Source organism: Lithobates pipiens, unplaced genomic scaffold, assembly GCF_037356315.1.
Source record: "Lithobates pipiens isolate NorthernLeopardFrog02 unplaced genomic scaffold, aLitPip1_a1.2 Scaffold_18, whole genome shotgun sequence".
In the NCBI taxonomy this organism is placed as follows: domain Eukaryota; kingdom Metazoa; phylum Chordata; class Amphibia; order Anura; family Ranidae; genus Lithobates; species Lithobates pipiens.
This window is the reverse complement of record NW_027507758.1, coordinates 219,839,298-219,852,312: the sequence shown is the minus strand read 5'-3', so window position 1 is coordinate 219,852,312 and position 13,015 is coordinate 219,839,298. Positions and strand designations below refer to the sequence as shown.

The window sequence follows — 13,015 nt, the reverse complement described above, 5'->3', positions numbered from 1 at the left end:
TAACAGGCCCCAGAAGACTGCATCCAACATTCACGATGCACAGCAGGCACCCAGCTGTGAAGTCACAAGCTTTTTTGCGCTATAAACAAAAAAAAAATAGCACCAATTTTGAAAAAAATTTTTTTCTTTTTTCTATAATAAATATCCGCAATTTTTTTTAAAATGAATTTATTCATCAGTTTAGGCTGTATTCTTCTACATATTTTTGGTAAAAAAAAAAAAAAAAATCGCAATAAGCATATGTTGATTGGTTTGCACAAAAGTTATAGCGTCTACAAAATAGGAGATAGATTTATGGCATTTTTATTTTTTTACTAGTAATGGCGGTGATCTGCGATTTTATTGGGACTGTGACATTGCAGAGGACAGATCGGACACTTTTGACACGTTTTTGGGGACCATTGACATTTATACAGCGATCAGAGCTATAAAAATGCACTGATTACTGTGTAAATGTCACTGGCAGGGAAGGGGTTATCACTAAGGGGTTTCATATGTTCCCTTGTTAGTGTTTCTCATTGTAAGGGGATGGATGGGACTGACTGTTGGAGGAGACACATACTTAGTAGGAACAAACAATATGTCTTCTCTCCCTGACAGAGCAGGGATCTGGGTGTTTTTTCACACACAAATCCCTGTGCTGGCATTTGTACACTCACAGGTAGCCGGCGGCGATCAGGGCGACTCGCAACGGCACCCCTGCCGCATGCACCCCCTAGTGGCTCTTAAAGGGTGCCATTCTGCCCCAGTGCCATTCTGCCCCAGTATATAGACGTGAGCCAATCGGGAACCGGTTAAAGATTAATAGCCAGTATTATATTTTTAAGATTAACGGGAACACCTTGCAGCACACCTGCCCATATCACATAATGCAATCAGAAAAAAAAAAATGTGTTTACCAATAATTGCTTTCATTGTGATCTTTTAGCATTAAAAGAGCCCAGTTTTTCACAGATGTGCACATTTTTTAAATGTGCACACTTTTCGTTCAAATGTTGGAACTGTGCAGTGTAAAAAATGGGGTTAGTGCTAGAATATTCTTTATTAATAAGCATCATTAGTTTACTATTCTTCATTCTTTAAACAGGGACAGGTCCTCAATTGGAAATCGTAATGAAATGCGCACAACTGGTGGAACGAATGTACACTCATATTGCAGCTAAAACAGAGGAATTCACCGTTTTTTCTTCTTTCATGGTTTCACAGTATGTTAATGAGCTACAGAAGGTATGACTTTTTTTTATTTTTTTTATCTGTTTTAAATTGGAAGTAAACGCTTACATATACTGTAAATATGCTTAAAACAACTCCTACCTGCTGGTAAAAAAAAAAGATCTGTGCACATAGCTTTATTTCAGTTCACTCTAGTCCAGTCATGTAATGCAGGAGCTCTGGCTCTTAAAGATTAGAAAAATGCACCGCCCTAGAAATATTAAAGTGGTTCTGTGCATGAAGGTAAAAAACCTGTGCATAGCTTACCCCCAGACCCCCCCATAATACTTTCCTGAGCTTGAACTTGATCCAGCGATGTGCACGAGCACTGAGGCTTTCTTGACTCCCTCCTCATTGGCTTAAACACAGCAGCAGGAGCCACCGCTGCTGTCATTCACAGACAGCGATCCGGGTGGCGGGCCGAGCCCCTTTCTATGTGTCTTACAGATACACAGAGCGGGGTCGGAAGCAAACACGCATGAGTGCACCCATAGAAAGACGCTTGCTATGGGGGCATTCAGCCGGGGGGAGCCCATAACACTGTCGGGGGACCTAAGAAGAGGAGGATCAGGGCTGCTCTGTGCAAAACCATTGCAAAGAGCAGGCGAGTATGACATGTTTATTATTATTTTTTTTTTTTAATGTACCTGTAGATCCCTCAATATTGTCAAGTAGTTGGCATTTATCTCATTCACATCAAATTTTAAAAAATAATCTCATCCAAAATAAGTTTATAATGTGCATGCATTAATTATGAATACTGGTGATAAAACCAAACAAATGGTGCTTGTGAAAGTGGCAAACAGTCATAAAAATGAAAACAACTAATTTCAGACTGATGAAAATATCCAACTTTGAGGCTACTGGATCAAATATGCTAAGAAAACCAATCTGTGCAAATGAAATCCACCGTGTGCCCAAGAGGGCAAACTCTCACCTCCTTGGATGGACCTTTAAACAATAAAGGTGAAATTGGCCAGGTTCTCCATTAAATAGCCGAGATAGGCTACAATGGAGGATTAGACACTCATTCTCGTCAAAGTCTGCCCCAGAAAAATAAGATCTCAGTACCATCCAAAAGGAAGAACAAATAAATCATAGTACTCTCCATTTGCCATATAAAACCAAATTATTTATTAAAATGCACTTACCAAAAGCAACATGCAAGTACCGCTCTGCTCAAGTACATAGGAGCAAGGCTTACCCCTGCAGCACACCACTCAGATGTAACCATGCTGACAGCCCAGGATCATCTATGGACCAAGCTGGGCTGCTGCGAGTGAGCTCTCTTCTGTGACACAGTACTCATTAAACTCTTTAGGAGAAAGGTGTTTTTTTTTTTTTTTTTTCTTTAGGAAAAGATTAGGAAAGTTTTGTGACAGTGTTGGATACCACAGCAACAATATTAATAGTGGTGAGCGTGAATTATTGATTTTTATATAGAAGCTCCAGTTATATATCATGAAGCTGCTGTTGCAGGGGAGAGAAGGGAGTGCCGATGATGGATGGGCAGGGTGGTGCATGATATTATGGCTCCCGGAATTCAGCCCCATTGTTGATTGCTCCACTCAACAGTTTCTATTTTAGGGAATTTCTATTCTAGGGCTGCTATGGAAGGAATCGCCCCAAGACTCCCAGGTGGACAGAGAATTATAGCAGGGATGGTCTTTCTGTTGCCAGCAACTTTGAAGAAGGTCTTGGCAGTGCTGTGGGATAAAAGGACTAAAATGAGATACAGTAAAACCTTGCATTGCGAGTAACTTTGTCTAAGAGTGTTTTACAAGAAGCAATTTTTTTTCCATTAATTTTTTATTGATAAATGAGCGACGTCTTGATATACGAGTAGCGTCATGTCACAACGGAGTATAAATAAGAAGAGAGATGCCTCTAAGTTTAGCAATATGGGTACATTTAACCACTTGCCCACTGGGCACTTAAACACCTTTCCTAACTAGACCAATTTTCAGCTTTCGGTGCTCTCACATTTTGAATGACAATTAGTCATTCAAACACTGTACCCATATGAAATTTGTGTCCTTTTCCCCCACAAAGAGAGCTTTCTTTTGTTGGTATTTAATCACCGCTGGGTTTTTTTATTTTATGTGCTATAAAAGACTGAAAATTCTGTAAAAAAAAAAAATGCATTTTTAGTTTGTTATAAAATTTAGCAAATTAGTAATTTTTCTTCATAAACTTTGGCCAAATTTATACTGCTACATATCTTTGGTAAAAATAACCCAAATTGGTGTATATTATTTGGTCTTTGTGAAAGTTAGAGTCCACAAGCTATGGTGCCAACCTCTGAAAATTGATCACACCTGCAGTACTGAAGGCCTATCATTTCCTGAGACCCTAACATGCCAGGAAAGTACAAATACCCCCCAAATGACCCCTTTTTGGAAAGCAGACATTCCAAGGTATTTAGAAAGGGGCATGGTGAGTTTTTTGAAGTTGTCATTTTTCCCCACAATTTTTTGCAAAATCAAGATTTTTTTCTTTTTCACAAAATGGTCATATTAGCAGATTATTTCTCGCAGTGCATATGCATGCCACAAATTACACCCCAAAACACATTCTGCTATTCCTCCTGAGTATGGCGATACCACATGTGTGAGACTTTCTCATACGTTCACTGGCTGACACAGCTCCTTTACTTAGACCATCGGGCTGTTACGCCACCTTCAGCAGAGTACTAGGCAGAACATGTTAACATGTACAACAAAACCAGAACTTTCTAGTTCCGCCATACTGCAGCCTCAGTTTTTTTTTCTGCCTAGTGAAGAAGGACCTAGGAACCCTGTGGGCCCATCGGTCCGTGGATTAATTTTTTTCTGCAGAAATTTGCCTTTTCTGTAAGATTTAGATCCTGTGATCTGCTATCAACAGCCAGCTGGGTGACAGGCTGGATACCCTTATCCTTGTAATCTCCCTAGCCTGGCCAGCGAGTGTGTGCAGACCAGAGCTCCACGCTGGGTCAGCCAAGACATCCCCCCCAGGCTCCAGGGGCGGCTGGTGAGCGTAATGCTCCAAGGCACACATATGACCGGGCTACTAATGTCTGCGTCACAGTGTGCCGGGCCAGCAGCCACCCCCTACTGATCGGAGAGTGGGTCTGTGATGGAATGTTCCCCAGCTTGTCATGACTGGTAAGTATAGCTCTCCCTGCCTCGGTGGGGCTGAGCAGGTGGGCATTCCCTGGGAGGTCGATTCGAGGGTCCCTCACCTCTTTCTCTTCTCTCCCTGTCCCTATCTTTCCTCCCCTCCCCCTGTGGGGGATGCTGCCTGGGCTGCTGAGCGGTGTGTGTGCCACATAGACAGGGGCCCCTGGGGGGGCTCTCACCTGGGGTGGGGGCTATGCTGAGTTGCTGTCCCCTGGATGTCTGTAATGTCTCTCCTCTGGGTGTTTGGAGGTCTGTGTCTGCTGATCGCTGCAGCGCTGTTTGCCACCATTTCCTCTGCCTGTTCTTTCCACTGTCTCTCATGTATACAGTGCTCGGTGGCCATTTTTGGTGTGACCAGGGAGAAGCATGGTCAGACTCCATTTTTCTGTAGTTCGGTGGCCATTTTCCCTGTGATTACGTCCTTTGTACTGGATGCTCCGCAGCCATTTTATTGAAGCCTAAACATGTTTTTCATGCTCAGCGCTGTTCTCTGAGACCTAGCACAGCGTGGTTTTCTCTCACAGGCATCTGGAAGCTGATACACGCACGCCTAGCTGGATAGCGCAGAACTCGGTCAGGGTGGTGAGTCCTGCGGTGGGGGCCACTCAGCCTGCAGCAGTTAGGAGGGTGGGACCATCACTGTCCTAAGACCCCAACAGGTGGCAGATAGGGTAGGGTCAGCATGGCTTCAGAAACTGGTGTTTCTTCCCCCAAAATCCAGGCAGTTGTAACCGGTTCGCCTGCAGACAGCGCAGTGCTCCTGGACGCTTTGTCGGCGGTCCTTAACACGTTTAATGCCAAGATGGAGGCGGTGCGTGGGCACAAAGGTGATAAAAACCGGCCCCTGCCCCCGTCCTCTGGGGACGCAGACTTGGGCCCCACTGAGGCTGGTGACCCCTGCTCTGTTTCAGATGTCGCTGACTAGGACCTTTCGGACAGTGAGGATGAGTCCCCGTCCGGGTCTGCGTGTGACAAAGCACTTTTTAGAGCACTTATCACAGCTGTGCGTGATACCCTGAAAATTCAGGATACAGCAGATCCCTCTGCTGATGTAGTGGTTCCTTTTGGGTCCCGTAAGCCAGCCCGTACACCTAAGGTGTTTCCGTATCTGACTTATTTTGATAAGTTCATATACAAGTAATGGGGTAGACCGCAACTGACCTTTTCGGTCTCCAAATACATGGCGGTGCGTTACCCCTTTGAGGAGAGCCTTCTCAAAAAATGGTCGGCTCCTCCGGTCGTGGACCCCCCCAGTATCCAGGTAAACAAAGTAACCACGATCCCGGTAGAGGGGACTCCTGCCTTTAAGGACCCCATGGACAGGAAGGCTGAGACAGTGGCCCGTTCTTTGTTTACGGTTGTGGGGTCAGCAATGGGACCAGTACTGGCATCCGCACTTGTGTCGCAGACACTTACTGGTGGGCAAAACTTTTGCACCGAAAATTGGGGAAGCAACAGGATTCTCCTGTCTGTGTGGAACTAGCAGACTAGTTAGTGCAAGGCCTTAAAGAGGAAGTAAAGGCAATATAAAAAAAAAAACACACCCTGTAAGGCAAAGGCATAATGAGCTAGTATGCATAGCATACTAGCTCATTATGAATAACTTACCTGAGAAGCCCCCAAAGCGGTCCTCCGTCTTCATCTTCACCGCTGCCATGTATCCTAGAGTGACTTCTGGGTCTCACTGCTCCGGCGCTGTGATTCGCCGGAGTCGTGATGACATCACTCCTGCGCATGACCACGGGAGCCGACACGAGCGGCATATCGCAGGGATCCGCAGCCTGCTCAGTGCGCCTGCGCGCCGCTGTCTACAGCGCATGTGCCGTAGACAGCGGTGCCTGTCTTTTGGCAAATATCTCCTAAACCGTATAGGTTTAGGAGATATTTCTTGGACCTATAGGTAAGCCTTAATCTAGGCTTACCTGTAGGTCAAAGTGGTTTGTAAGGCTTTATAACCACTTTAAGTATGTTTGTGACGCGGCCCTGGATACCCTCCCTCTGTTGTCCAGGGCTGCAGTGGTGCTGAGGCGCCTGATTTGGCTAAAATGCTGGTTGGCTGACCAGGCATCTAAAAAAGCCCTGACGGATTTACCCTTCCTTGGTGAGCGACTCTTTGGCGCCTCATTGGATGACATTATTAGGAATGCCACAGGTGGCAAGAGTACCTTACTCCCACAGGCCAGGAAGGCTAAGGAGCCACGCCGTAGGCAAGGGCCCTCATTTTCCACTCACAATCGGCTTTTTCGTCCGCCCGGGGCTTCAGCTAAATGTCCCCGGAACCACAAGCCTAACAAGCCTGCAAGCAAAAGTGCTACCACATGAAGGTTTGCCCCTGCCCGCAACACGGGTAGGGGGTCGCCTTCAGGAGTTTGCAGCCCGGTGGGCCTCTCGGTTGTCCGATCAATGGGTCTGCGATCTGATTTCCTCTTGCTACAAGATAGAGTTCCTCTCTTGGCCACCAAACAGATTCTTCCCCTCCAGCATACCCTTACTCCCGGCTCGCCGGGAGGCCCTAATGGGGGCAGTAAGGGACCTGCTGAATCTCGGGTGATAGTACCTGTTCCGGAAAGATTCCAGGAGTTCTACTCCAATCTGTTTGTAGTCCCCAAAAAGGAAGGGGTACGTCCAATCTTGGACCTGAAAGCCCTCGATTGCTTTGTAAAAGTACAGAGGTTCAGAATGGAATGGACTCAGTTGTCACTGCACTCCATCAAGGGGACTCCCTGGCATCTTTGGACATCCAGGATGCGTACCCGCACATACCCATATGCCTATGGCATCAGAAGTTTCTGCGATTTGCAGTTGGGGAAGCCCACTATCAGTTTGTGGCTCTCCTTTTTTGGCTTGGCATCAGCCCCCCTGAGTCTTTACCAAGGTATTGGCTCCAATTTTGGCATTGTTGCGACAATGCGGGATCGTAGGTTACCTAGACTATCTCCTCCTGAGAGCATCTTCCACCTCAGAAATAGAGGAGGATGTGGCGATCATCATGCAGACCCTGCAGGAATTTGGATGGCTGTTGAACCTAAAAAAGTTGGTGATTGTACCGACTCAGCGCTTGGAGTACCTAGGCCTACTGCTGGACTCCATGGAAGAGAGAGTGTTTCTCCCTTCAGACAAGCTGCAGGCTCTGAGCCGCAGTAAAACTGTTGATGAACCGCAGGGGGTCGTCGCTACGCTTTTGCATGCAAGTCCTGGGACTCATGGTGGTCTCCTTCGAGGCAGTACCGTATGCCCAGTTTCACACCAGAGTCTTGCAGAAGGAGATTTTGAGGAAATGGGACAAATCTCTGTTATTCCTGGATCGGCAGATTCAGGTGAGCCAGTTAGTCAGGGACTCCCTGCTCTGGTGGCTGAGATCCCCAGCACTTCGTTCTGGGAAGTCGTTCCAACCTCTGAATTGGACACCGATTATAACGGACGCCAGCCTAACTGGCTGGGGTGGAGTACTGAGAATGCAATCGACCCAGGGCCTCTGGTCGGAGGAGGAATCCAAGTTGCCGATCAATGTGGTTGAGCTACAAGTGATCAGGCTGTCTCTCCACATGGTCAATAAGACTTTGAGGGCATCATATCAGGATCCAGTCAGACAACGCCACGGCAGTGACATATGTCAATCATCAAGGAGGAACAAGAAGCTTGGCCGCCGCACGGGAGGTCGCTCACATCCTTAAGTGGGCAGAGCGACATGTACCGGCCCTATCGCCCATTTACATCCCGGGAGTGGAAAACTGGCCAGGCGGACTACCTAAGTCGCCAGATGGACTCAGGAGAATGGGCGCTACATTGGGGCACACCAGACGTGGCTCTTCTGGCCTCCCGTCTCAATCGGAAGGTGCCGAGATTCGTGTCCAGGACAAGAGATCCTTGGGCACACGCGTCAGATGCGCTGGTGGCTCCGTGGGGTCAGTACCAACTGATCTATGCCTTTCCTCCGCTAAAGCTGCTACCACGTCTGCTTTGCATAGTGGAGACCGAGGGGATTTCAGTAACCCTGATTGCCCCAGATTGGCCTCAGTGTCCCTGGTACGCAGACCTAGTGCGCCTGGTGGCGGACACCCCCTGGCGACTACTATTACGAGAGGACCTTCTGTCTCGAGGTCCGATTCTCCATCATGCTTTACCATCGCTGGTTTTAACAGCGTGGCTATTGAGAGCCAGGTGCTAAGAAACCGGGGCCTATTGGACTCGGTGTTTCCAACTATGTTGGGAGTGTGAGGAGAAAGGTTGGCGTCCGCGCTCCTATTCTATATTCAGGATCCTGCTGTTTTTACAGCAAGGAGTAAACCAGAAATTGGCTTTAAGCACCATTAAAGGACAAATATCAGCTTTTTGCTGTCTTTTTTCAGCGACCCCTGGCGTCTCACTCTCTAGTAAGCACTTTTGTTCAAGGGGACCGACGTGTTGTTCCTCCGGTGCGTCCACCGTTACCCCAGTGGGATCTGAACCTGGTGTTATCGGCGCTTCAAAAACCGCCATTTGAAAATATCAGAGATCCCCTCCGTTGACCCTTTCTGGGAAAGTGGTCTTTCTAGTGGCCATTACATCGGCCAGGAGGGTTTCGGAACTGGCGGCCTTGTTTTGCAAGTCGCCATATCTGGTTATCCACAAGGATAAGGTGGTGTTGTGTCTGCAACCTCCTTTTCTGCTGAAGGTGGTTTTGGCGTTGCACATCAATGAAGACATTGTGTTACCATCTCTGTGTCCTAAGCCGACACATCCTAAGGAGGTGGCCCTCCATTCTCTGGATGTGGTCCGGGCTCTGAGGGTGTATTTGTCGACTATGGCTCCCTTTCGGAAGTCAGACTCCTTGTTTGTTTCGGTGGCTGGTCCAAAAAAGGCATGGTGGTCTCGTCTGCCACCATTTCCAGGTGGATCAGACAGATTGTAGTACAGGCTTACGCCTTGAAGGGGCAGGGGCCCACTCCACCAGGGCAATTGGAAAATCTTGAGCCTTTCCGACATCAAGCGCCTGTCGCTCAAGTGTGTAAAGCGGCGTCTTGGTCGTCTGTTCACACATTTACAAAATTCTACAAGGTAGATGTCGGTGCATCGGCTGATGCCTGTTTTGGCCACAAAGTTTTGCAGGCGGCCGTGTAATTGCACTTACATTTTTTTCGTTTTTATATATATATATATATATATATATATATATATATATATATATATATATATATATTGTGAGGGGTTAGCTCGGCAGCGGGTGTGTGTGACCCCCTGGATGAGTTCACAACACAAAATCAGGCACAGCAGACAGCGTTGTAGGTGCAAAAAACAAAAGATGCGGTTTATTTATGCTACATGCAGTGATACATATAACAGCCAAACAAAAATAAAACATGAAAATAAATCCTGGTCAGCTTGACCTCTAACTACACACTTAGATTCCCTGTCTAACAACTGAGTGCAGCCTTGTGCTGCACCAGTCCCTGTCTCTGTTGTAGAGGTTTGCCACACAGGCGTTAACTCACCGCACAGAACAGATATCACACTCCCCAGTCTATACAACACAAAACTGGTTCCAGGATGGAGCATCTCCCTAAGCATGCTGGGGTTTTTGTAGAGGTCTTAATGAGCCCACTTACTTCAGCTGGGCTCATTAACTCTTCCCCTCTAATTGTAAAAGTCTGCATAAAGCCTGAATCTAGGGCACACATTTCCCATCCTGGATACAACCAGGTGACTTTACCTGCGTGCTGCCACAATAGATATATATATGTATGTATATATATATATAACACAGTACTGTTAAGTTAATGCACTGTTGCATGATTACCACAAGTTTTGAAGCAGTCTGTAGGTAGTGACTACCGGATGGGGAGCACTCACTTTTTGTGGTTATAGCTGTGTCTGGCTATTCCCACACTATTTTTTTGTGGGTATAAAAGTTCTTTGCTATTCCCACACTGTTTTTGTGGGTGAAGTTTTATACTGGTTCCACATGCCATTGTGAGTGAAGTTTTATGCTGTTTTCTCACCCCTAGTTTGGGCACTGCTTGGGGACGTCCCGATGGTATAAGAAAGGAGCTGTGTCAGTCGGTGAACGTAAGAGAAAATAGGATTTTTTTTGTATTTACCGTAAAATCCTTTTCTCTGCAGTTCACCGACTGACACAGCACCCTCCCCTCCTATTCTTTTTTTTTAGGTTCTACTGCTTGTTGACGTATTGAGGCTGCAGTAGCAGGCTGGGGGTTGTTACCTAAGGGACTGCCCCTTTGGCAGAACTAGAAAGTTCTAGTTTTATTATAACATATTAACATGTTCTGCCTAGTCCTCTCCTGAAGGTGGCTTAACAACCCGATGGTATAAGAAAGGAGCTGTGTCAGTTGGTGAACTACAGAGAAAAGGATTTTATGGTGAGTACAAAAAATCCTATTTTTTTAAGCTGAGGCCCTGAAGAATAAAATGGTGTTTTTTTTATGTCGCACGATCTATGCGAAGCAGTTCAAGCACAGTTTTTTGGGACAAAATACACATGAATGAATTTTAGAGCACAAAAAACAAAAGGCCTGTGTAGTAGCTTAGATCATTCTTACCACTTTGGGAATCGCCTCATGAGAAAAACGGTACTGGTATCCTGGTTGTAGCCTCAACCTTGATCCTGTTATAACTACCGCAATACGGAGGCCGTGCGTGTGTGTGTGTGTGTGTGTGTGTGTGTATATGTATATATATATATATATATATATATATATATATATATATATATATATATATTATATAGTGGTGTTGAGGGTTAAGGACATAGTGTGTATGTGTTTTATAAATATATAAAATGTATTCTGTAATTGGATGTGATGATATCTCTTTTTGCTCAGGTTACACTTCAACCTGCGGTGAAGAAGCACCTCACAGGAGGTATCTTTCACATTTTGGACCTGTGTATTGACCGTGATATCAAGTTCCTAAATGCATCCTTACAAATGGGAGTGCGAGAAGTATTTAAAGAACTGTACCAGGAATATACTCACCAACACAAAACAAGAAACCAAGTAGAAGAAAAATATAGAGGATTATAATGTACAGTATGAATTTTGCCTTAAAAAAAAGACACAACCATAATGTGCTTTTTTTGTAATTTTTGTTAATGACATGACTCTATGTATAAAAGTTTGAATTGCTATTTACAAAAAAGAAATCATGCAGTGGTCTCTTTAATATGGTGTACCTATGACTGCACGGTACACAGCACTAGATTGATCATAGCAATAATCCTAAATCTGGCCCTGTTCACACTGGTGCGCTTTTGCCGTGCTAAAACGCACCTTTTCAGCGAGACAAATGCAAATTAAAAATCGTTGCATTCAAATTCTCTGTTCACATCTCTGTGGTGCATTTTTTTTTTTTTATGCATTTTTAAAATGTCCTGCTCATTGCATCTTTGGTGCCCTGTTTGATCAAAATTCCACCATGCATTTTTTTTAAGTGCATTTTTTTTTAGTCACTTGTCAATTTTTTTCCCAGGTCACCTGGGCTGAAAATGCAAATAAAAATGCACTAAAAACACGATATGCATTTTCAGAAACTGCAAATTGTGTTTGACAACGCACCAGTATGCACGGGCCCTTAATGTATTTTATGTGTACATTTTTTGTAATTAGTGCACATTTTCGAAGTTAAAAATTGTTTTTTTCCTTTTTCCCTTTTATAGGTTGAACTAGATGGACTTGCGTCTTTTTTTTTTCCAACTTGACTATAATCCTCAATAAGAACTATAATTCTGTTGCTTTTGTGTATATTTTGTATAATAAAAACTGGTAACTTCTGGAAATTCTGTCTTTTTCTGTTGGAGCACTGTAAGTGTATATTTACAATAAATATGTCAATCAAAAAAAAAAAAAACTTGTATTTGACAATAATCCAAACTGTAAATGAATGCACCACTCACTATATATAGAAATGAATTGGCCAAAAAAAAAAAAAAAAATTAAATGAATCCCATACCATTCCCACTGGCAATTTACACAGTGTTTTACATATATATTGCATATTTACATTTGTTCCTTCCCTCAGGGAGCTTACAATCCAACTCACATTCGCACATACACATACTAGGGTCAATTCTGAAAGGAGCCAATTAATCTACCAACATGTCTTTGGAGTGTGGAAGGATACCAAAATACCCAAAAGGAAATCCACGCAGGCACAGGGAGAATAAGCAGGTAGTGCTGTGGTTGGGATGGAAACCGATTACCCTAAAATGTAATTGGTATTGTGCTAAAGTCTAGGAAACGGAGCACTAATGCAACTTCTAACAAGGTGTGGATCAAGTTCCAGGACTTTACTTCCGCTGAAGGCTTCTCTCCTTTCTTCCCCAAATAAGTAATATTTTAGACTTTCTTCAAAAAGACCTCAATATGAACCTAAGTCTGAGTACTCTTAGGGGTCATGTTGCTGCCCTGTCTGCCTTCACGGGGATTCAGTGGGCCTCCAATAGCCTTGTAATTCAATTTTTCAAAGCGGTTCTGAGGTTAAAGCCTCCTAGAAAACGTTGTTTCTCTTTTGTTCAGACTGACAGCTCCATTAATCTTGACCATAGGGTTGTTACGCCACCTTCAGGAGAGGACTAGGCAGAACACGTTATACATGTGAAAAAATAGAACTTTACAGTTCTGCCCAGGGGCGGTCCCTCCAGTAACAAC

At 44.8% G+C, this 13,015-nt stretch overlaps 1 protein-coding gene across 1 annotated transcript in view; it reads left to right on the top strand.

Annotated features, from left to right (window-relative positions):
• The window catches only part of URB2 (URB2 ribosome biogenesis homolog), a 191,995-nt gene extending 179,851 nt beyond the window's left edge, over positions 1-12,144 (top strand). The window contains exons 9-10 of the mRNA XM_077486575.1: positions 1,088-1,227; positions 11,192-12,144. Coding sequence (XP_077342701.1) covers positions 1,088-1,227; positions 11,192-11,392 — 341 coding nt within the window. The 3' untranslated portion in view covers positions 11,393-12,144. The remainder of the gene's footprint in view (positions 1-1,087; positions 1,228-11,191) is intronic.
• Positions 12,145-13,015: the final 871 nt, after the last annotated feature.